General features: G+C 48.0%; 1 protein-coding gene across 2 annotated transcripts in view; it reads left to right on the top strand.

Annotated features, from left to right (window-relative positions):
- IGFBP2 (insulin like growth factor binding protein 2) overlaps positions 1 to 23,573 on the top strand; it is a 62,023-nt gene that overhangs the window by 11,457 nt on the left and 26,993 nt on the right. The window contains exon 1 of one of the 2 annotated variants that reach the window (XM_017727299.1): positions 1,663 to 1,702. The exons of the other annotated variant lie outside the window; for it this stretch is intronic. Coding sequence (XP_017582788.1) covers positions 1,678 to 1,702 — 25 coding nt within the window. The 5' untranslated portion in view covers positions 1,663 to 1,677. Of the gene's footprint in view, positions 1 to 1,662; positions 1,703 to 23,573 lie in introns of those variants that run through there. 2 annotated transcript variants of the gene reach the window in all.

Here is a 23,573-nt window from a genome sequence, read left to right as displayed (position 1 = left end):
TGGGGCTTCAAGTGCTGCGAGAGGCAAAGAAACCCACAGTGATGTCTGTGTACATCAGTGCTGTGTCTTGAGGCTTCAGCTGTGGTGGGAAGGGAGGTCCCATCACTTGGGCTGTGACCAGTGGAAGCACAGCCGTGCCCAGATCTGTTTTTATCCTTAGTTACAGGGTGTGCTATGAGGGTTGAGCCTCCGGCTTGTCGTCGTCAGCAGTATCCTGTCCCCTGGAGCTGATCTGCCCTAGCAGAACTAAAACGTCTCAGCTGACCTAAAAAACTGCTTGTAATTGAAATGCAGTGGCCCCCATAAATATTTAACTGAGTCTGTGTTTTGCTGTGCATTTTTTTCCAGTTCTTCTCTTTTGCTTTTCCCTGCCTCTGTGTGGATAGTCAACTGAATGCACATCCCCTCCATGACATCCTGTGATGAAATGGCATTTTTGGCAGTTAAGTTATGCATCTTGCTTGTCTTCTATGATCATCATGTTTCAGACTGACATCAAGCTCAGTTGAGTATGTGTGCATGCTCCTGCTGGAATGTTTACACCCCACTGTGGGCTGCCCACTGCCATACAAACCACATCCTGACAACCTTTGCACAGTCTGCATTAAGATTTTGCAGCTCTGCTGCTGAATTGATGGACTATCAGACGAGGGAAGTTACCAAAATTTTGCCCAAGAAATAGCTGTGGATGGATGGGACTTCAGGTTGTGTGGCAGAAGGAGCCTGCAATGCAAGACTGCAGTTAGCGCAGTCAGACAGTGACAAAGGTATCTGTGTGAGCAGCCAGCACACTGGGCTGAGCTTTGGAAGTCCCTGAAATCGCAGGCTGAGCGGTGTCAGCGGCGTGACCTGAGCTGGGCTGACTGCCTGACACCAGTACCTGGGGCTTCTGCAGGGTGTGCAGCCTGCCCTGTACTGGAGTAACCCCGGCTGGGCTGCTCTCCTTGCTCCAGCTGTGGAAGCATGCACGGTGCCTGGAGGACAAGTAGCCACAGCCTGGCAGGGACTAGGACAGCGCAGATCAGACACTGCTCCCGTGGTGGAGTTGGGCTGGAGATGCTTGAAAGCTGTCGGGTAGGGTCACCCATCACTGCAGCTCAACCTGAAGCAAATGTGATTTCCCCACAGTGACAGTGATCAGCGACTGCATTTCAGAGCTGGAGAGGTGGTGTTGGTTCCCCTCTGCTCTGAACCCAGCACAGGGGCCGATGCAGGGCAGTGCTGCCATCCTGTCCTGGCTGACATGTCCTGGAGAGAGTGGGGCCCTGCTGTTCTCAGCTGGGTCAGACCCTGAGTGGCCTTGGGCCAGGGTTGCAGGTTTGCCCTCTTCCCAGACAGACACGTGCATCTGTTTAAGGCAGCCCAGGCACAGAGCGAGCGAGACTGAATCTCCCCCAAACCGCCCGTTTCCCAAGGACCTGAAGCGGGGACCGCAGGAGTGGGATTAAACACCAGAGTTAGAGCACACATATGTTGCAATGCTGCCTGGAGGGTGCTTCTGTCCAGGGGCTTTCCTGTGGAGAGACATAGCCGGGAAGCAGAAATAGCAAGTGACTAAATGTCACGGTTACATTCCTGCCATCTGAAAAGAACTCCCTATTTTCTTTTGGCTGCGAAAATTAACTTCCCTTTTCTCCTGCCCGAGCAGGCGAGCTGGCTCCCGGTGGCCGTGCCCTCATGGCGGATGCACAGGACGGTCCAGGTCAGACTGAAAGGAAAACTCTCCTACTGGGGGCTTTTCACTGTTGTGCTCCTTTCTAAAGAAAATGTGCACGGCTTTTCTTGGCCCTTGTGAAGGCCAAGATGCAGGTCTGTAGCTGGAATAGAATAAGACTGGCCTCATTTGCGAGCTCTTCTGGGTTTTGAGCTGCTTGCTTCCCTTCTGCATCCCGCTGAGCTGTGTGGGGTGGGGGCTGGTGGCTGGCATCCGGCTTTTTGTTATTCATGTAATTAATCTCATTCCTCCCTGACTGTGACTCTGCAGCCCCCAGGCACAGACTGGCTGTTTGGCCTCTGCTGCACAGTAAAAGCTCCACCTGGAAGTCAAGGAAACTGAGGCAGGTACAGCTGAGTGTGTTGTTCTTGGGCGTGCTTATCCTTGGGTCCTGGAAGACTCAGTAACGGGACTGTACCTTAGGAGAGTAAGTTTCTTAGACTGAACAGCTTGCTAGTTGCTCCAGAGAGGAGTACTACAGAAAAAATGACGCTGCCACATGTTTCCTAGTTTGAAGATGGCAGGGTGAGGAAAACACTGAAAAGGCTCCAATGCAAAATTCCCTGGAATTTTTAAAAATTTCTTTTAATACTCTTTGCAATAGCAGAAGTCTGGATTTTTGTGGGATGAGAGTGTGATGGGTAAGGAATGACTCAGCAGCTGCTCCACCTGGGAAAAGTCAAGAGCTTGGTCCTTTGATTTGCAAGAGGCTTTTGTGGGCCCTCTGGGATCTCCTTAGTGCCAAGAAGAAAATATGCATCATTATACCCATGCTGACCATGTGCATTCACGACAGCCTTCTTCCTTGCTGCTTTTTTTTTTTCTCTAGAGCCCTGGACTTTTTTCCCATTGCATTTTTTTTTTCTTGTCAACAAGTTTATTATTTTCCTGCTATAAGGTGCTGTGCTTTCTTTCTTCCTTTTGTGTTCTTACTGCATTTCTGCCAGCCTCATCTTCTCTTCCCATGCTTGGTCTCAACATTCGCTTTGCATATTTTCAGCAGGGTGCTAGCAGGATTATTGTGACCTGTCTGGCTCATTGAAGACCTGCTGAAACCTGCCATTCATTGATCCAGTGAGAGGAGCCGTCAGGAGCCCTCCTGCCAGGGTGGGAGGGTCAGGGCAGAGCTCTGCGCAAGCATGTCTGGGAGCTGTGGAGGTGACACACTCTGGGTTTGGAGTATGATGGAATCCACATGTTGGTTCCTGCTTGGGACTTATTGTGACCTGTCTGGCTCATTGAAGACCTGCTGAAACCTGCCATTCATTGATCCAGTGAGAGGAGCCGTCAGGAGCCCTCCTGCCAGGGTGGGAGGGTCAGGGCAGAGCTCTGCGCAAGCATGTCTGGGAGCTGTGGAGGTGACACACTCTGGGTTTGGAGTATGATGGAATCCACATGTTGGTTCCTGCTTGGGACTGATTCTTTTGGTTTGTCTGCCAAACCATTTGACAAAAAAAAAAAAAAAAAAAAAAAAAAGTAAAATCTAAGGGGTTTTTTTCTGGTAACTTTGAAATATTGGCATTTCACTTGGGAGAACAAAGGAACCTCAAAATAAGTTTGCAAAGATATTTAAGGAGACCAGCAGCTAAAGAAGTTCACCACTTGAGCATCCTTAAAGGAAGAAAACTGAATGCATGTCCACACTCTCAAAAGCAATGCCAAAGAACATGACACCAGTGACCCATGATGTGTGAAAAGTCACCCCAAACTCTTCCTTTGCCTGAGAGATGAAGCCGGGCAGTCTGGGCTCCCACACTGTAACACATGGGTTTTGCAAAATGCTGACATTTCAGTTGGCATAAGCAGCTGGTGGTGTTTGGGAGAGAGCCTGGAGGAGCACAGTGATCCCTCTGGGCTCGATGAACCTCCTGAGTAGCAACTGTGGGAGCCAGCGGAATCTCAGGTTCAGTGGGTGTGGAAGACTTTAGTCCAAATGGCCAGGCTCTTGGTGGCTTGTGTTGTCATTGCCCTTGCAGTTCTTGCTGAAACTGGGCCATAAACATACCTCCCTGGTGGAGCTGCTGGCACACAGGCTCCCTCCACCCAACTGGCCCCAGAACTCACCGCAATCTTCTATTTCTTTTCCTTCTAAAAAGGACCAAAAAGAAGCCTTGGGTTTGACCATAAGCCAGCCTTTTTGAGTTGATTGCTGTTACTGCTGCGATTAAACCCAAACAAAACCAAAACCTGGAATGTTTTCTATATGTCCAGTTTTAGTTCCTTTTTTTCCTGGTCATCAGCCAAACCAAACAGCCCCAGACAGACCCAGGTGTTTGCACTGTCCTGCTTTTCATGAAAACGCACAGTTGCTTTATAAAAATGCGTTCAAGAACTTGGGCTTTTCCTACTTGCTCTCTTTCTCTAGGGCATTCAGAGAGAGATCCTCTTCTCTGTTACAGCTGTACTGAGATGTTTTTATCCTGGCACTCTCTTTCCAAGGCGGGGCAAGGAGAAGCCATCAAGAAGCTGTGGAAAGAGCAGTGTGACCGAGAACCAAAGTGGACTTGGGAGCAAAGCTCTCCAATGAAGTTTTCTTGGGGGTGGTGTTGACGCCCTGGATGGGTTAGATGTCTGCATCTATAGCCACCCCTTTTCTCCCCTCCTGCAAACTGAGCAGGGCCTTCCTGGAAGCCCATCCCAGACCTGGAGCTGGTGGCTTGTAAAGTGGTGCAAATCCAGTACCTGGACTGCACTTGGATCAGTGCCCATCCACTTTCCAGAGGGGGGGTGCAAGTCCACAGGGAAGGTTTTCCCAGGTTTCAGTGAGTCGAGTGACCATTAAGGCACGTGGGTTGAGACATATGTGGACCTTCATGTCTTGGCTCTCTTTCTCCAGTTACCTGAGGTGCTTGTCTGTCGTCTCAGCATGCAAATTCCTCTCTGCTTTGCATCATAATTCCAGCCGGTGCAAATCGCTCTCCTCCTCCGCTGATATCCGTTCTCTGACTTAGCATTTCTGCTGCTGCTGAGTTCTGGCCTTCCCCCTTTGGGGGCTGGCACCCACCAAACCCAGCTGAGAATGTAGCCCTTTGTGCCGGAGCTGCTTGCAGGAGCTGGGGAGCTCTGCCTTCCCTGCTGCGAGCCTTTTTGGCTGGAGAACGCGTGCCCTTTCCTGGTGGGGAGGGATTTAGGGGTGAGGGGGAGGTGAGAGCACTCCTTGTGCTGGAAGAAAAATGATGAATGACTCTCTTGTGCTTCTGAACAAAACCAGGAAATGGGGGGGGTGGGGGGGTGAGCAAAAAAAAGAGGAAATGAGAAACAGTAAAGAGGCCTCCCCCGCCTTCATATAAGCAATCACTCCACAGCATCTGGAGCCCAGTAAAAGGGCTGTTCCCAGGAGACCTCACACTGCCAGCTACACAGATCTCCTTTATTGCAGACTCCTGGGGATTGCACCCCCACCCACCTCCCCTGTGCCGGCCCTGCACCCCAAACCAGCCTAACAAGAGCAAACCGAAGCTACGTTTCCATGGCCATGAGCAGCAGAGATGCTCATGTGTGGCTCGGCTGGCAGGCCATGGCCTGGATCCATCCCAAGGATGTGGTTGCGATGCTGTCAAAGCAGCTGGAGCACCTGCACGCTGTTTGTGTTGGCATGCTGCCTGGCAGCACCAGGGCACAGATAATGTGATACTCTTACCTGGTGTGAGATCTGCTGGAGTGGAGTCACCTCTCCTGCCCTCTCCCCCAAAATTGTTTTGGATGCATGAGATGCAGAAGGGATGAGCACAGAGTGGGTCACTGGCCATTGTGGTTTGTGTCTGATTTTAAGCACCCTCCTTTGTTATTTGTTAAAAAACTTACCTGGTAGGAACCTCAGTAGGTTAAGCTCTTTCTTGCTGTAACCTTGCTGGCATTACTGGTTTAGCCATTGTGGAAGGGGCTTGTTGGCAGTAGGAAAGCTGTTCCTGAGTGCAGCTTTAAAATCATAATAAGGTTTCAGAAACGGAGATCCTGAGAGGGGAGTGGTTCCCACCCATTTCCAGATGGAGGTGATCACAATTGATCACTGAGCATCTTTATCATACCAGCCAAAACACTGGGTTCTTACTCCTCTGTTGTTTTCATCAAGTCACAGTTGAATTTATTTAGGTGGGAGGGGGTTTGGTTGTTTGTTTCTCCCTCCTGAGCTGAAAGGAGCTCTTCTTCTCCTGGATGTAAGTCAGTTAGCTGTTGTCCTCCATTCTGGAGATGGGGAGTGTTTCTGATGTGGCATTTGGGTCTTTCCTGGGAATTTTGGTGTTCAGGGCTCTGTAGGAGAATTGTTTGTCACATAGGTAATGCAGAGACTGGGGAACCTCTATGCTGATGGATGTTTTTGTTTCTTATATCTAGAGATTATACTTTCATCCAGGCTTTAACTCAGTGCTTGTTCACCTGCTTGTGTGACGCCATTTTCATTCATGCAAATCTGGAGGATTGAGTGCATTATCTGAAAAATACATTCTCTCTGAGAAGAGAAAGTTTTCTCTTGTGAAAAGGTAAATCACCACTTTGGATATTTTCAGCTGTTCTTGAAATCCCCTCTTATGCCCTTGTCAGCAGAAGGGAATCCTTATCCTGTTTCACAAATGCAGTGTCCTCGACACGTATCTCTGCTTGGCATGCTCCCAAAGGAGCATCTTCTTGAGGGGCTGAGGGGAGGGATGGCTGGGCTCACACAAGTGCTCACATGGAGGAAAGGCAGAAATTCCAGAGGAGTAACAGACACCCCACTGTTTTGTGGAGAGACAGGAAATAAAATCAGGTTGCATCCTTGCAAAGTGTTTTCAGGTTTTTCCCAGCTAGTTAATGGTGAGGTTGGGGGCGATGCTATGGATATGGGCTGTTCCCCTGTGGCAGCCTCCATGTAAATTGGCTGGACTCACTCAAGAGGAAAAGCAGTATTACTCTTGAGTTTAAAGCAGCTCCTGGGATTGCTCAGCATCTAGAGGAGTTTGCTGAGAAGGACAGTATTGTAAAAATTGTCAGCTCTTCTGCCTAAAATCCATAGGGCAGTACCTTCCTGAACTTGCTCTACCTTCCCCCTTGTGTCTTGGGTTTTGGGTGCTTGAGGAGGCATGTGAGAATCCAGGCAGGCCTCCACTCTTTGCTCTGCTTGAATCTTGGGGTTAGCTTTGGAGTGACCTCTGAATTGCACAATTTGGAGGCAATGGTCAGAAGAGGCACTGTAAGCCCTGTCTGCAAGATCTGAGCTGTGCTGCTGTGGGCTTAGCTGGAGAGCAGTGGTGTGTGTGGCAGGTAGCAAGGATAGATTTCATGTTTGTGGCACAGAGTGGTCAGGGATTGGGCTGGGAGCTGGTTATTTTTTATTCAGCAGTTACGTGACCAGTCCTTAAAGGAGGGCAGCTTACGATTCACCCCATCCCTCCTTTTGCCTTTACATCAGCAGTGCTTTTAAAGCAAGGTTCTTGATGGCTAGGGAGGGAGTGTGCTGAGTCAGCAGCTGTTGCTGCTGCTGGATCAGACCCTGGTCAGGGGTGTGAAGTTTTGGGGATGCCTCAGGCCATTGCAGCCTTCTCTGCTGGCTCCCCCTATGTGAGTGGGACCTTGTGCTCTCACTAGTGCAAACCGGCAGCATTTGAGCCTGGTAAATTTACTTTCTCTGGAAGTCACTCAATTGGAAACCCTGGGTCAGTTGACTGGGTGACTGCTGCCTTTTGGTCCTGAGCCCTTCAAAGTTCGATGGACCCACTCAAAGGGAGAGAAATCTTTGGAATTGTCTTCCTTGGGAAAAGCTCCTGAGGGAAGTCTGACTCCTCTGTGGTTTCCATAACACCATGCTGAGGTGTCTGCATGTCCTGATGTCTTACTAATTTGCCAGTGATGATTTTTTTGGAGTTATTTTTAACAGGCGCATTGTGCAACTAATGGGCTTTTTATTGGTGGTAAACAAGCCGAGCTAGAAAGGATTTTTTCTTGCCTCTCTGTGCTGCAGAAATAACTTGTTTGGTCTTTTTTCCTTAAAGAGGGAGAGAGAACCTGTGGCTCTCCTGCAGCCTGATGCTCCTACCAGACTCCTCCGTGGAAGCTGTGGCAGAGCAGCTGAGGTGCATGCTCTGCACCTCATGGCCTGATTTTTGGGTCTAAAACTGCTTTCTGCACTGGTTTAAGGGACTGTAACCTTTGGTGGGAAGGCAGTGGCTTTGCCCACACACCGTAGCTGGGTGGTGCAGGACCCAGTCCTCTCCTGGCCCAGAGAGCTGCTTCCTGCCAGGCAGTGGCTGGGATGCTCAGGACTGAATGCACGGAACTGGTCCGTAGGGTCTGTGGAAAACCCCCTGTCTCTTACCACACTTCTTGCTTGGTGAGGTCAAAACTCTGGACACGGGGCATTTCAAAACCCTCCTGGAGGGGAGTGAGGTCAGGCTGGAAACAACTACAGTCAGGGGATTGCGGGTACTGCCACAAAGCGTGTGGACACTGGTGATGCCTGGCAGTGCTCACTGCGGGGCTGTGCTGGGGCACTGCGATTCCCACTGAGCTCGGAGCTGTGCCTGGCGTCAGCCTCTGTCCCTGCAGTGTGTGTGCCATCACCGTCCAGGATAACCTCAAGTGAAAAGTATCAGACTTCAGTGGCCAAGAAAAGAGTGCTGACCTATTTTGGACACTTATTTATATTCAGGTTGCTTCTCTCTGTCTCTGTGAAAAAGCTGTTGTGACTCCAATACTTTCTAAAAGTTTTTCCCCTCCCATAGCTTTTGTTTGTAACAGGATATGATCTAGGACTAACATCTGTATTTTCCAGTAGCCAGAATAAATGTGTTATTATCTCTTCTTTTACTTTTCTTGCTGAAACAACACTTTTGTGGACCAAAGCCAGTTTTGTAATACAGCTAAGCATTTAGTTGCATTGTGTCTCAATTTCTACAGGTTCTCCTTTTATTAAAAGTCTTTACTACAATTCACAATATTCAGACCAAAATGGAAAAAAGTTGGAAGCATGTCACTGCTTTTTCTGGTTGTGAGCAACAAAAAGTCATCTAATGTAAGGTCACAAAAATTATGGAAAACTTTGGGTCTTTTTTTTTAAGTACAGTTTCCTTCTGTCACTGGCTGTGTCACTTTGCTGAAATCTTGATCTTTTGAAAGATCTTACTGGTGAAAATGTTTTGGATGTGGTGTGTTTTTTTAAATTTATTTTTCTTGTTTTGACAGCTATTCTTTAGCTTTGTATGCTGCAGTTCACAGTTAATTTCTTATGTTTTTTTAAGTTGTTTCTCTGAAAAAATTCTACCATTGGAGTAATCATAAAGTCTGAGCAGCTTGGTCAGGGCAGCTGTGTGCACTAACCCTAGGTGGATACTTGTCAGATACTTGCAATTCTGTCAACAGTAGGAATCTAAGTTAGATACTTAATCAACAAGCTAAACAAAGGCAAATACTATGAATATTCATTATTCATCCATATATATGATGGTTGTATTAGTCCATTATATTCCATAATTTTTCCTGCTTTAATGTAGGAGTATTTTTTGTGGATTTTTTTTTCTTTGTTAGTGTTGTGGTTGGATTTTTGTTTGGGTTTTTTTTTTTCTTTCTGTGTGTGTCTTTAAGACCTGAAAAAGCAAGGGTGAAAAAACTTGCTTTATGGAAATTGCAAACCCTTTGGCTTCACTAGCTGAGCTTGCAAATGCACTGAACAGCACCAACCTTGCACTGAACTAGCTGTGCCCTGTGCAAGTGCATCGACATGAAGATGATATGCAGCTTCCAGAAGGCCAGTGGGAGCTTTTCCACTATCCTTGCCTGCAGCTGGATTTGACCCAAAGTATATCTGAGAAAGATTAGGGCAGTTGCTTTTTTGAATAGAGTTTTGGTGACTTTTGTGCTGTCACATCTGTGTTCTGTCTTCAGTGGCTGACATGAAATTACCAGTTTGCATGCCCAGACAGACACACAGCCACTTGTAGCCCTTGTGTGCACTGAAATGCCTCTGTGCATTGATGGGGCAGGATCTGGGATGATCCCATTGCACCACGGCAGAAGGGCTGTGCTGGCCCCCTGGGTTCCCAAGGCTGATGGTTCTGTGGCATCAAGTAAAGCTGCTCCTCCAGCGTGGTCAGGCTGCGACTGTTGCTGCTTGTGAGGTTGGTCCTGTGCAGGGTTTTGGAGAGAAGGACTGCAGTCTTATTTTGTCCTACACGCTGCTGTAAGAGGTTTTTCTCCTATGTGCCTCCCTGTGCAGCCAGATGCTGTGATGCACTTTGTGGGTGCTGAGTCTGGGGGTGGTTTTCATCCAAAGTCACCAGGGAGTGGAGAACTGGAGTCAGAGCACCAAAGAAGAGTGTTTCAGCTTCTGTCAGCGAGAAACATCAGTTGAGGTCTGAGGCTTCTGGTCAGACCTGAGAAGCTCAGCATTGCCCTTAACAGGAGTGGAGTATGGCATGGTCAAGTGAGTGCCCCCATGCTGCATGCTGGGGTTTGAAGTGTCAAATTCTCTTCAACTTTCAGTGGTTCACATGTGTTCAAAGTTGCTTCTGATCCTTGTTTGTTAAAAACATTTGTAAAGCTCATCTAAAAGGAAGTAGGTTCTGTAGCGGGTTTAATTCGGAAACGGGGCAGAAACACTAATTAAGTGTAGTGGTTTGGTTCAAAATATCTATTACTTACTTATTTTCCTTCTGTGAGAAGATAAGAATTAGGAGAAAGCAAAGCAGGCACAAAACTTAAACAGTTGCAGTACAAAGAAAGAGTTTTATTACTAACAGAATTAAAAGTAAAGAGAAATAACAAGAAATTAAAGCAAACCCCCTCCCCTCCCTTCCAGCACTTTCCTCCTTTTACCCAACTCACACAAAGGGTAACAGAACATGGGATTTTAGTCAGTGTTGCAATTCTTGATAAGTCTCTTTCATATGCTTAAGGGAAAAAAGGGTTTTCTTCAGCTGCACATGGTTCCCAAACTGCCACAACAGCAGACCCACCTGGAAAGAAACAATCTGCTGTGGTGTAAAACATCCCTTCCATGAAAAATCTCACAGTTCCTTCACACTGCAAAACATGAGCCATCACATGGGGTTATTAATCTTTTTAAGGATGAGTTATTTTGGCCTGAACACAAAGGCTTTCTTTGCCATAAGTCTCTAAAAAGCCTTTCAATGCTTCTATATAGCCTGGCATAGGCACTCTTCACAATCTTCATGGGCCACACGTGAATTCTCCATCCCCCCATGTACTTCAAATGGATTAAAGAGATAAACCATTTGTGATATTACAGTTTCTTACCACGGCATGCAAGAAGTTTTTTAAGCTATGCGCGAGAATCGCGGCACCGCCCTTTTCTCTCCCGTCGCCATTTTCAGTTTTGTCTCACGTGACTCACTTTCTCTTTCTCTCTGGCTCTGAAGCTGCCATGTTGAAGAATGTTCTTGTTCAGGCTTTACGGTGGAGAAAGCCTCGCTCCCTTTGTGCTGCTGGCTGCATGGGGTCTTCTTCAGTTCAGCACGAAGTGTGCTGGCTGCAGACAGGAGGCTACGCCGGCTCCTGTTGGCTCTGCCGGCTCTGTGTGTGGAGAGGAGAGGGACCCGCCAGTCCCAGGAAGCTGCGCCGGATGGGTTGAGCTGTGTGGCAGTCCATGGCTGGGTTTAGCTGTGCGGCAGTCCATGGCTGGGTTTAGCCATGCGGCAGTCCATGGCTGGGTTTAGCTGTGCGGCAGTCCATGGCTGGGTTTAGCCATGCGGCAGTCCATGGCTGGGTTTAGCTGTGCGGCAGTCCATGGCTGGGTTTAGCCATGCGGCAGTCCATGGCTGGGTTTAGCTGTGCGGCAGTCCATGGCTGGGTTTAGCCATGCGGCAGTCCATGGCTGGGTTTAGCTGTGCGGCAGTCCATGGCTGGGTTTAGCCATGCGGCAGTCCATGGCTGGGTTTAGCTGTGCGGCAGTCCATGGCTGGGTTTAGCCATGCGGCAGTCCATGGCTGGGTTTAGCTGTGCGGCAGTCCATGGCTGGGTTTAGCCATGCGGCAGTCCATGGCTGGGTTTAGCTGTGCGGCAGTCCATGGCTGGGTTTAGCCATGCGGCAGTCCATGGCTGGGTTTAGCTGTGCGGCAGTCCATGGCTGGGTTTAGCCATGCGGCAGTCCATGGCTGGGTTTAGCTGTGCGGCAGTCCATGGCTGGGTTTAGCCATGCGGCAGTCCATGGCTGGGTTTAGCTGTGCGGCAGTCCATGGCTGGGTTTAGCCATGCGGCAGTCCATGGCTGGGTTTAGCTGTGCGGCAGTCCATGGCTGGGTTTAGCCATGCGGCAGTCCATGGCTGGGTTTAGCTGTGCGGCAGTCCATGGCTGGGTTTAGCCATGCGGCAGTCCATGGCTGGGTTTAGCTGTGCGGCAGTCCATGGCTGGGTTTAGCCATGCGGCAGTCCATGGCTGGGTTTAGCTGTGCGGCAGTCCATGGCTGGGTTTAGCCATGCGGCAGTCCATGGCTGGGTTTAGCTGTGCGGCAGTCCATGGCTGGGTTTAGCCATGCGGCAGTCCATGGCTGGGTTTAGCTGTGCGGCAGTCCATGGCTGGGTTTAGCCATGCGGCAGTCCATGGCTGGGTTTAGCTGTGCGGCAGTCCATGGCTGGGTTTAGCCATGCGGCAGTCCATGGCTGGGTTTAGCTGTGCGGCAGTCCATGGCTGGGTTTAGCCATGCGGCAGTCCATGGCTGGGTTTAGCTGTGCGGCAGTCCATGGCTGGGTTTAGCCATGCGGCAGTCCATGGCTGGGTTTAGCTGTGCGGCAGTCCATGGCTGGGTTTAGCCATGCGGCAGTCCATGGCTGGGTTTAGCTGTGCGGCAGTCCATGGCTGGGTTTAGCCATGCGGCAGTCCATGGCTGGGTTTAGCTGTGGTAGTCCATGGCTGGGTTGAGCTGTGTGGCAGTCCATGGCTGGTTCGAGCCGTGTGGCAGTCCATGGATGGTTTTAGCTGCTGGTGGCTCTGGGATAGTTCCCCCCCAGCAGCCCAGGGTCTGTGCCATGGTGTTGGGAAAACGGGAGGGGGGTAGGGGCCTGGCCTGGCCCAGCGGAGCCTGGAGGCTCCGAAGCCCCCTCCACCTTCTAGCAGGCGAGCTAGGACAAAAGGCAATTCCCACCTTTCCGTGTGGTTTAAATATGTAAGTTGTGAGAAGAGTCATTAGTCTAAAAGACTGTCCATCAACTCAGATTCAACCCACTACAGGTTCTGAAGGTGAAACTAGTTCCTGCTGCTGCTGGGATCAAAGGAATGTAGCAGCAGTGTCCTGAGTGGTATGTGGGTTGGGTTTGGTTGTTCAGATCTGGCCATGAGAGACCAGACAGACCATGACCCCTTCAGTGCAAAAGATGTATTTTTTAATATTTTTTGTGTTTAAATGGACAGCATTTCTTTGCTTTCAGAAGAGCTATTCTAGGTGCCCAATTACCCTAACAATAAACATGACAGTGAAATGGTGGGTTCCAGATTAGATGCTTATTTTGTGTCCTGAGTAGCCTCCACAGGCTGCTGCAGTGGAGCAATGCTGTTGGCATCTCCTGGTGAAATCTGCTGGGGTGCTTTCACACCATTAAGATAACGAGGAGTTTACTGAACTCATCTGGGATTTGCTGGATTAGGCATTATGAGAGGCTGCTGAGTCTGGAAGCCCAGGGACTCTCAGGAATTAATGATGCGTATATAGTCTAGATTAGTTTTATCTGCAGAATTTCAGTGCAAGACATTTACTGGAAGTTGAAGTACTCCTTTTAAAATAAGCAGAATTCTCCCTGCAAATGAGAAGGCAAACTTAAAGGAGAGATGCTCTGTATCGAGTTGGCATGTTTAGTATGCTTTAGCTACTCTGCTGTGAAAGTGAATTCAGATTAAGCTTCCCCCGTGTAAACAAGCCAGGTGAGGAATTTTGTTGTGTGATGAATTGATGCAGTAAAGCAGAAGCTGTACAGGAATCTGCTGTGAGCAGAGGGAATGTCCCTGGAGCTGGCAGCACTGGATTATTCCCCGTCTGGGGATGGGGAATAATTTGGGGAATGCATGAGACTCTCCACTTCAGTGCTTAGCCCTCTTATATCCTATACATGATATATCAGGTATGAAATTACAATTTTCCTATTCTGGATACACATGAAGATGATGGTTCCATTTTCCTTGAGTCCATCAAAGATTAGTCCCATGTACTTTGGCTTAGTTGTCTTCATGCCTGCTGGTGGTCTTGTGCACATGTGGCTTCACACCTTACACACCAGAATGTGAGCAGGACAAATTTTTTATAAAGTTACTGGGGAAAACTTATGGTATTCCCTATTGTCAGTTTTTTGGAGACATTTGGGTCCAAAGCTGAGGCTTGAGTGTTCTTTCCCTGTATTGCTGCCACCATATTTGTTTCTAAGCAGGAACACTGATTAAATTGCAGTGCACCTCTGATAATGTGCACATACCGCAACTCTCCAAAGTTTCATATTAATTTTTATTTTTCATGTGGTGAATAATCATGCTCGCATATCCAGAGAGTTGAAGAAAGAACAGTACACAGTAATTGTTGGATATACATTTCAAAATTCCCTGTGGAAGACTGTCTAATTAGATGTAATGAGCTGGCTGGTGAGCATGCGTGTGCATGTGTGCTTTCACCACCTCTCTTGAGCCAACTGGATCAGAAGTGCTTATGTTTGTCCGAGGTGAACTGGAGGAGTGTGTGGAAAGAGATATTTTTGCACTTGGAGAGTGCAGGTTTGAAGCAGACTTCTACCTGCTTTTCTCATGTCAGTGCTTGTGAGAAAGGACCTCTCACAATTTAAATTTTGAACAATTTATTAAATTGTTAACACAATGATCAGAGGCACAAAGCGCAATGCTGAGTGTGGCTTCAGATAACATGTAGCCAGACAGCTTCAAGGGCTTTGACACCACATTTTATAGCCCAAAGACCCCACCCATCACCTCCCCTACACCCTCCCCTTAGGATCAAGATGGTGTTTGAGTCAGTTCATTCGATCGGCTGGTGGCTTGCTTTCTATTGTCTAGGGTCTTGTCATAGGTGCAATCTCCACCCAATGAACCTCTTGTCTGTGCCTCTTTATACAAAAGTCTCCTCTACATGCCTCCTTCAATTACATCACTAATATTCTGGAACATTCCCGGCTCCTCCATTATTAAAATCTGTTATTTACATGAACTGTAACTACTGTTAACCTCAATTATAGGGAAGACAAGAATATTAACTTGACATAACATTTACTGTTCAGAACATCCAAGTACTTTATCCCATAACAATTAAACAGCGACTATTAGTGTTACATAGTAACCTCAACTCATTTCATTAACTAATTACCCTGTGTGAAAGCCAATTCCATCAACCTGTTTTTAGCAGTGCTGTAATGAGGGACTTCCACCATGGAGGTGAAGCATTTGATAATGCAGGTGATAAACTGGAAGTGACTTCACTGTGGTTTCAGCTGCTTAGGTGAGGAGGGATGGAGCAGAGTATCTGTCTCTGTATCTGTGGAGTTGGTATCCCTTCCTCTGTAATGTACTCCTCAGAGCTGCTGGTGCAGGGGGTAGCAGAACTACAGCAGGTCACAGCATGTGTGCCACCGAGCTGCCAGGGGAATGTTTTGATTTAGTTGGAGGCAAATGCTCAGTGGGGCTGGGATTTCTGTCAGTGAGGTGGATTACAGCCATCAGGTTCAAACATAGCTGTATCTCTGATCTACTCTGTTGGCTGGTTTCCCACCCCTCCATCACTGGAGACAGCCCTGAGTTGGTTGTGTGCAGTTTGGCTTTTTTGCAGGGGTCATTGCCGTGGGTCAGTGCTCTGTTTCCAAGAAGGACCAGTGTGAGTAGAGAGCTGTGCTGAGAGGGTGGCCATTTTAATGAGGGGTTTCTGTGTGGTTTTTTGTTTCTTTCTTTTTTTTTTTAGTATTAATTAACCTTTGTTTTCTGTCAAGAAAGTTGTCCTGAAGCATGACTTAGCAAGGCAAACATGCCTGGACAAAGGGAGCATTAAGCCTGCACAGAGGGAGGGGAGAGGGTTACACCTCTAATTACTTTGTGTGCATGTAATTTTTTTTCCCCCTCTGGTGGCTGATGGGTCTTGAAAGGACTTGCTGGGGTTGGTGTGTGATTCACCAGGGCAGAGCGTGTTCTGGGCTGAGGCTGCCGGCTGTCTGGCCCTGGATGCCAAGGGCAGGCGATGCCCTTGTGCTGGTGTTGCTCATGCCTGAGTCAGCACTTGTGCAGCACAGCTGCTCCCCAGCTGAGGGTCAGGCGTGGGATTCACTGCTCACGCCCCAGCCCAGCTGGTTGGGAGGATGCAGACAGAGGCTTGGTTCTGCCACGTGAGCACTGTCTGGAGTGGGCTGATGTGGGAGCATGTGTAGCAACATCTCCTGGTAGCAGTGTGGGTGCCCAGAGCCATCCTCAGTGGGTGTGAAGCACCGAGCTGCTGAAGTGCTTGTGCCAACCAAGGGGCTGGAGAAGGAGGCAATCCTGAACCCCCTTCACACATCCCTATCCCCAAACAGGGAAAAAGGGATCAGTGCTTTCCCACCCTCCCAGTGAGCAGCAGCCTACAAACTACCCAACCTGCCACCCTGTCCTTTTCTCTGGTCTTTGTGCCTGGTCCTGGAGCCCATGGTAGATACCCAGGCTCTCCTGGAAAAAATGTGACCGGGGATTGGCTAGGTGGGGAGTTATAGCTCATGATGTTCATGTGGGAAGCAAGAAGAGGGAAGAGGGGAACTGAGGTGAAGGAGAAAAATGGGTAATGAGCAGTTGTGGGAGTGGTGTTCAAGGAAGAGGAGGAGAAGCTGGGGCTGCCCAGAAGAAAGGAAGAACTTGTGGAGTGGGCTGCAGTCCTGGCCTCAAAGCTGATGGATTAGGAGGGCTTGGCAGAGAGTTGGGGATCTGGTTTTAGGCAAATAAAATATGTGGAATTCAAGGAGGAAGCTCCAAAGCCAGTGGGCTTGGCTCCTAAAGATCCCACAGGACAGAATGAATTTTAATCTGCTTTCTATAAAGGTTTTCTCTTTCCCACTAGTTTTTAGATCCATTTACCAACTCCCCCTGGTGGGGTGGTGCAGAGGTCTGACCAATGATTTTCTTCTTCAAAGTTTGGTGAAAATCACTGGCCAGATACAGGAGGAAAGTCCCTGTTAGCGTCTACTTGGGGAGGAAGGCTGCAGCATGGGTTCAATTTGAATATTAGACATTGGGGCATCTGTGTGGGTGCTTAAGGGCCAAGATGCACTCTTTGGCAGTACTGCTCCCAAGATGCCTGGCTCTCTTTGGGAAATGGTGTTCTTTCTGCACCAAAATAATGGAATCATTTAGGTTGGAAAAGACCCTTGAGATCATTGAGTTCAACTCTAAACCCAGCACTGCCAAGTTCACCACTAAACCATGTCCCTAAGTGCCGTATCTATGTGTCTTTTAAATACTTTCAGTGGCGATGCCCCCACTTCCCTGGGCAGTCCATTTCAATATTTGGTAACTCTTTCCATGAAGAAGTTTTTCCTGATACGCAATCTAAACTTCCCCTGCTACAACTTTAAGGGCATTTCCTCTTGTCCTGTTGCTTGTTACAAGAAGGGCCAGAAGAGATTATTGCAGAATGAGGTTTGGCATATGGAAAAAGGCTAACCCTGCCATGGCAGCTGGGAGATGCAGGGGATGGGACCCTTCCTGAGCTGGGTGGTTCCAGATTTGAATCCTATAATTTTAAATATGGGGTTTCCCTGCTTCTGAGCATGGCACTCAGTAACTTAAGTATATCTTACTGCTGGGACTTTTCTCCAGTCCCTTTCTTCATTTCACCAATTCCTCTTTCCTGATGCTTTCATAAGTCTCAGTGGCTTAGAGGAAATATTTTTCATATCTTCCTTCCTCCCCAGTGAACATCTCTTCTATTATTTCCATGAACAAAAAATTGTCTCTAGCCAAAGGGAATGAGAATCTTTGCCATTTTGAGCAAAGTCTTATCCTGCCTAGGGTGGGGAAATCTACCTCCAGTGTCACCTGTTCGGTTGGTTCCACCAGCTCTTCTCTGCTGATGGACAATCAGTTGCATCTTGCAATTGAGTTTGGGTTTGGGTGTGTTGGTTTGGGTTTTTTTTTTGTTTGTTTTGTTTTGTTAAAACAAACCAAAAAACCCCACCAAAAAACCAAACACCCCAACCACCCAGCTGTCTGGGAGTTCTTTCATTAAATGGAGCTGAGGGACTGCAGCAAGCTACCTCTTTTGCGGGAATCTCTTTTGGCTTGAAAGGAATTATTCATGCAGTTATGCAATCCACGCTGAATTTTCAATTTGTCACAGTTTTCCCCTGCCTCCTCCCTTTTGTCCACCAGCCCAGCTAGGCTCCTGCTGAGTCTCTTCATTCACTGACATGCTTTAGCAAGAGTTCTGATGTGTAGGTGCAGTCCTGATCCAGCAGCACTCCATGCTCTGAGACCTCTGCTTGGAGTGAGGGGCTGCACTGCACAAATGAGGTTCTAGATTCTCTCCCAGTTTAAGGTCACACCTTCTGAGAGGAAAAGCCATAATTTTTCATCATGAATTCTTTTCTGAGAGCCTGTGGTTGCCTGGTGTCTTGGCTTTCCTCCATTCATCCGTGTGAGAAAGCCAAGTGGTTCACATTCCTTGCAGGAAGAAATCTTGGAAGCAGAGGACTGTGTGATCCTCTGCAGTCACAACCTGAAGTATGACTGAAGTGCACAGGTATTGGGGAAAATCTCAGGAGCCTTCACTTCATGAGGATCTGCTCAGATGGGTGGTAGCTGAGCTAATGTTTTATTTTTCTCAAACAATTTCAGTTGTGGGATGGCAGTGTTCACTGCTCATCCTGACGTAGGGAGCTCTGCCACCTGCAATAGGAACCTGATCTGTGGCTGGCACCTGTTAAATATTAAATAGGAGCCTATGTGTGCTGCACATCTGTGGTGGGTTGGTCCTGGCTGGATGCCAGGTGCCCACTAAAGCTGCTCTATGGCTCCTCTCCTCAGCTGGACAGGGGGGAGAAAATATAAATAAAGGCTCATGGTTCGAGATTAGGTAGCAATCTTGCACCACTGCTGCTCTCAGGTCAGAGATTTCATGCACATGCACCCAGGTGGGATGGCAGGGAAGGCTGCTCCTGCCCACTCACTCTCCCTGCAGAGCCTGGTGTTTGCAGAGGATCTGTAACAGTATGGGGATGGGGTTGTCCTGTGGAAATGGTGAGTGTGGTCCTTAGGTCTCACCCTCACTCTCACATGTTGTCCCCTCCCCTCTCCCTAGGAAAGAATGGGTCAGTGGGGTGGTCTTGTGCTGAAGGAGCCGTGCAGTGGGTGATGCCTGGGCAGCACCAGCACATGTAGTGATGCAAATATTCGTGGGATGTGGATTTTCATTTTACTCCTCCCATTCAATACTCTGTTTGGATCAGTGGAAGGAATTACGAGCTGATAAAGCTAGCTGTTGCTGTTAAGAAAAGCATTTTCTTTAAACTCCCTAAGAGCTCCAGCAGAGAAAATAATAAAAATTCGCTTGCTGTTCATGTTTCCAGGGTGTTCATGCCTTGGAGATGCACCAAGATGGTGGAATAAGAAGATCTAAGGGAGGGTATACACTCCTGGGGCTGTGATCAGGAGTATGAAGAACTATTCACAAAAATATAAAACAAAATAGAACAAAGCCAACCAACACTTCCCTAAAGACCACTTTTGTGCTCTCCCTTGGTGCAGCACTGCCTTGAACCTGACACCTCCATCCTTCCCTGTGCTGATTTCTGTTACTAATTTCTCTTGCTGCAACAAGTGTTAAATCCCAGCTGCTAAGCAGCAGGTCTGGGCTGTGTTTCAACCCCCCCCTCTTTCCCAGGAGCTGTTGACGTGCCTGTGCTTGCACCCTTTGTGCTGTGTCCTCCATCCTGACACAGCTTTTTCCTTTCCTCTCCTTCCCTCACTTTTGAAGGGTTCAGGCTGGAGATGTGATGTGTGTGGTGGGGTTTTGTTAGGGATATATCTGCCTTGACAATGTTCCTTGAAAGCTGTCCCAACCTGAACAGAGCAGAAAACTTGGGGAATATTTGAATTGCTGACTAGTTCAATGGTCTCCTGGATAATGGGGCACAGAGGCAAATGTTGCTACTGGCAGACACTGGAGTTGGAAGGTCTCTCTGCTGCAGAAGGTACCCCTGAATTCCTCAGTTGTGGTGAGGCCAGCCCAGCCAGCCAGAAGGGTCCCCTGCACCCGCTGTGTTTTGTTTGCGTCCTAAAACTGCTTTAAGTGAATTCAAACTTCATTTCTCCTGCTTGATCCAGCCCTCTCCCTGGGTTTCCTCCATGTGTGATGTGCTGGAGTCATGGAGACGTGGGAACACCTCCAGGCCTGGATGGTGTCTGGAGTAGAACATCCCATTTCTGTGTGTGTGGCTGCTGTGGGGTGCTGCGCTGAGTGCACAGGGGCCACGTCCCCTGGCTCCCCTTCTGCAGCAGCTGTAGGCAGGCGGTGAGCAAGCCTTGCCTGCAGGCTTTGCAAGGTGAGCAACTGGCTTTGTGCTTCCCTGCGGGCTGCTCCGTAACGTGTCTGTCCCTGCTTGTTTGTGCCACCGCCTGGGCCCCGGGGATGGGGAGGGCAAGATCCCCTGTGCTGCTCCAGGACCTGGCGCCGGAGCTCTCCACATCCCCACTTGGTGCAGGCGAGAGCATGTATGTGTTTTATGAGGCCAAGTTCACTGTGCCTGTTCTGTGTCACCTAAAATTTCCAAATCTTACTTTTCTTAAAAATCCTCATCATATGAATGCACACTTCATGTGTCCAGAGCATCTGATTGCAGTCAAAGTGCAGATCTTTCCCCTTTACAGGGGACATGTCACCTCTACAGTGTGCCATGCCATATTAACTCTGTTGGGAGGGCATCTGGGCAATAACGTGCAAACATGGTCCGTGTTTGGCTCTTGCACTCAGTAAAGACTTCTCTTTCTTGTTTTAAAGCAATGCGCTGGCTGTCCCATTTTGAGCCTGGCGTTCTTCCAAAGGAGCCTGTGTGTGGGCACGTGTGGATTATCTTTGTCTCTATGGCTACCCTGAAAACTTTTGAACTGGAAAATTCAGTGGAGGGATTGAGCTCTAAGATACTGGTTTCCTATGGCTTTTATGGAAATAGTTGCTGGGTGGTAGGACTGTACCTTGTTCGTGTTTCCTGAGGGGTTGTAGCAGAAACTCAGCCAGTATTAGACATCAGAGAACCAACAATGTACTCACAACCACACTCTCGGGAAAGAGACATAAAACTCCTTAAAAATCAAGCTTTGTTAGTTCTATCACTCAAGTGTATTAATATTAATTAGGTCATTTTACTAATTACCTTTTTATCTGTATGTAAGGGGCAATTGATAGCTTGCTGATGGGTCCCAGCTGGAGACTGTACAGCATGAGAAACAGACCTTGAGAGTCACATGTGGGCAAGAGGGGGTTGATTATCACTTCCAAGAGCTCTTGTTTGCTAGGGCTTTAAATCATATAGTCAATTCCTGAGGTTTCATGTGGGATGGAGAAGTGCTGTCTCTGATGAGGGTTAAACGTGTGTTTTAAGAGAGGATTAGTGCATGTAAGCTATTCACTGGTGCATGCTTGCTAAGAGTTGCTGTCAACATTTTGAGATGATAACAAGTAACTGCACTTACAAATATCATCATCATCATCCTTATGTTTTGTCTCTTTTCAGGCACCTCCCCAGCTGGGGATTTAAAGACGTTTCTAATTAGTCACTGTTTCAGGTTCTGGGAGATGAGAGTTGCTGAGCTCCATTGCAGAGATGTCTGTATTCTATCCCCCCCCTGGATCTTATTCTGGGATGAGCATTGTCTCGGCTCCCCTCATGAAGGTCACACACTCTACAGTGAGGGTGAGGAGATAAAGCAGGGGATTGGAAGGGGAACCTTGTGTGTGATGTTTCCCATGGGCTTTAGGTCTCTTAGAAGGGAGATGATCACTGAGGACTTACTGGCTTGTCTTGCACCATCAGTTGGATGTGCCAAGTGCTTTTTCTTCTCTTTCCTTGTCCAGCTGGAGTGGCACATAGATACTGTCTGGCACGAGTAGGTTTTCCAGCCCAGCTGGGACTCTGGGTATTTCCATGCTAGGCTGGACAAGATTTGGTGGTAAGAAAATGTGTAGTCACTTGTCAGTCTCTCTAGACTGACTGTGGGAGTCAGGTCCTATGGGTGATTTTTCCAGTGTGTTTTTTTAAACATGAGTGGTGACATTTCCCACATTTCAGTCATTTCATGTCTGGTATAATGATCTTTGGAGCCATTTAAACTATTTGTTACTCATTAAATGAAAATTTGCAGAGGTGTTTTTAATTTCTGTACTTAAAATACTACAAATTTGGTGTTGGAAAACCGAATGGAAAGAATTAATTCATGCCAGTCCTCTGAACAGACAACCTCCTTGGTTCTGCTCCCTGGAGAACCTTCCAGTCCATTGTTATGTTGGGCAGAAGAGATGTTAAATCTGGCCTCATCCTCCCCAATTCAAGAGTATTTTGGTTGAAATCTTGCTGTTTTAAGGCAATTGTTCCTTTCTGGCTTGTCAAACCTTTTCTTTCCTATTCTTTGCAACCTCCTGAAAGCTACTGCTCACACCCCTGCTGATGGCAGGTTGATGTCTGTCAGACTTTCTTGATTCCTTCCTCAGCTCCCTGAGCCCAGTTCCCTTTCTTCCAAGAGTTTCTTGATAATACAGCACAACACAACCCTCAAGTTCAGACAAAGCTGCCACAGAAAATGCTGTAGTCCCCAGAGGTTCCAGGTGGAAATCCTGATGGTGGAATGGATTTGAACTACTGCTTTTTTTCTATCAGAGCGTAAAGAAGGACAGGGTCACAAGTTAATGTTGCTCTCAGAAGAGACAATGAAGGCTTGGTCTGAGACAGGGAAACAAAGAGGGGGAAGTGTGTCCTTCCCTGAAACAAGAGCTGCTGTTGCTCAAAGCAAAGAGTGAAATAACATGAAATATAATTGATGATGTAGCATAAGTGGTGGAGACAAGGCAAAGAGGTAGCTGCCTCTGGGCATCTGCACATGAACAAACAGCTGTCTTGGGAAGAAATTAATTTGCCCTGGGAAGAAACTACTCTGGATGGAAACTGGTTAGGGCAGGTTTACTTCAGCACAAGGTTGCATCATGTAGCCTTTTTTCCCTCCCCTTAGGCCATCTGGGGATTTCCTGGCTGATCCTGTTCATGCTGCTTACTCTGGGTGCTTGAGAGATCTCTAATAGGTGCTTGTGAACAGCTGTGGGGGATGAGCATCGGGCTGGCCTAGCTCATTAAAGGAAAATGGGTTCAGAGCAACTAAGGTGATCTGGGGGCGTTAATTGGTGGAAGAGGACGACAGGATTTTTCCTTTTCATCGAAACAGCCTTCTGAAGGCATGTTGGAATCTGGGGAGATAGGTAAATGGCAGCTGTATTCATGGAAGCACTGAAATAAGATTCTTGCTGCTCTTGGCCAGGATCCTTTGCCCTGCTGTGTTGCCTCAGCAAGGCACAGTCATCTTCCAGTCATTAGTCATTTGCTTGTTATTTCATTTTGTGGAGATTACAACCAGCTGAGGCGATAGGGCAACGTGAGAGACCAGGCAGCTGTCTTAAACCGCTGTATTGCCCCTTTGTCTTTGCTTTGTCCTTCTTCCAAAACCCATGGCCATCCAGACCATACAATGGAGAGCAGGCAAGAGCATTCCTTAGGGTGGGAGGAGCAGACAGTTTGGATTTTTCAAGTCAAGTTGCCCAACACTGGAGTTACGTTATTCAGTGTGGAAAAAAAAGAACAAGGGCTAAGCATTGTTATGGTGCAGTGTTGATTTCAGAGAACTTTTAAACTGTGATGAATTTATGGAGAGCAAAGGCTCAGGGCTGGAG

Source organism: Corvus brachyrhynchos, unplaced genomic scaffold, assembly GCF_000691975.1.
Source record: "Corvus brachyrhynchos isolate BGI_N302 unplaced genomic scaffold, ASM69197v1 scaffold452, whole genome shotgun sequence".
Lineage (NCBI taxonomy): Eukaryota > Metazoa > Chordata > Aves > Passeriformes > Corvidae > Corvus > Corvus brachyrhynchos.
This window is presented reverse-complemented; position numbering and strand designations above follow the sequence as displayed.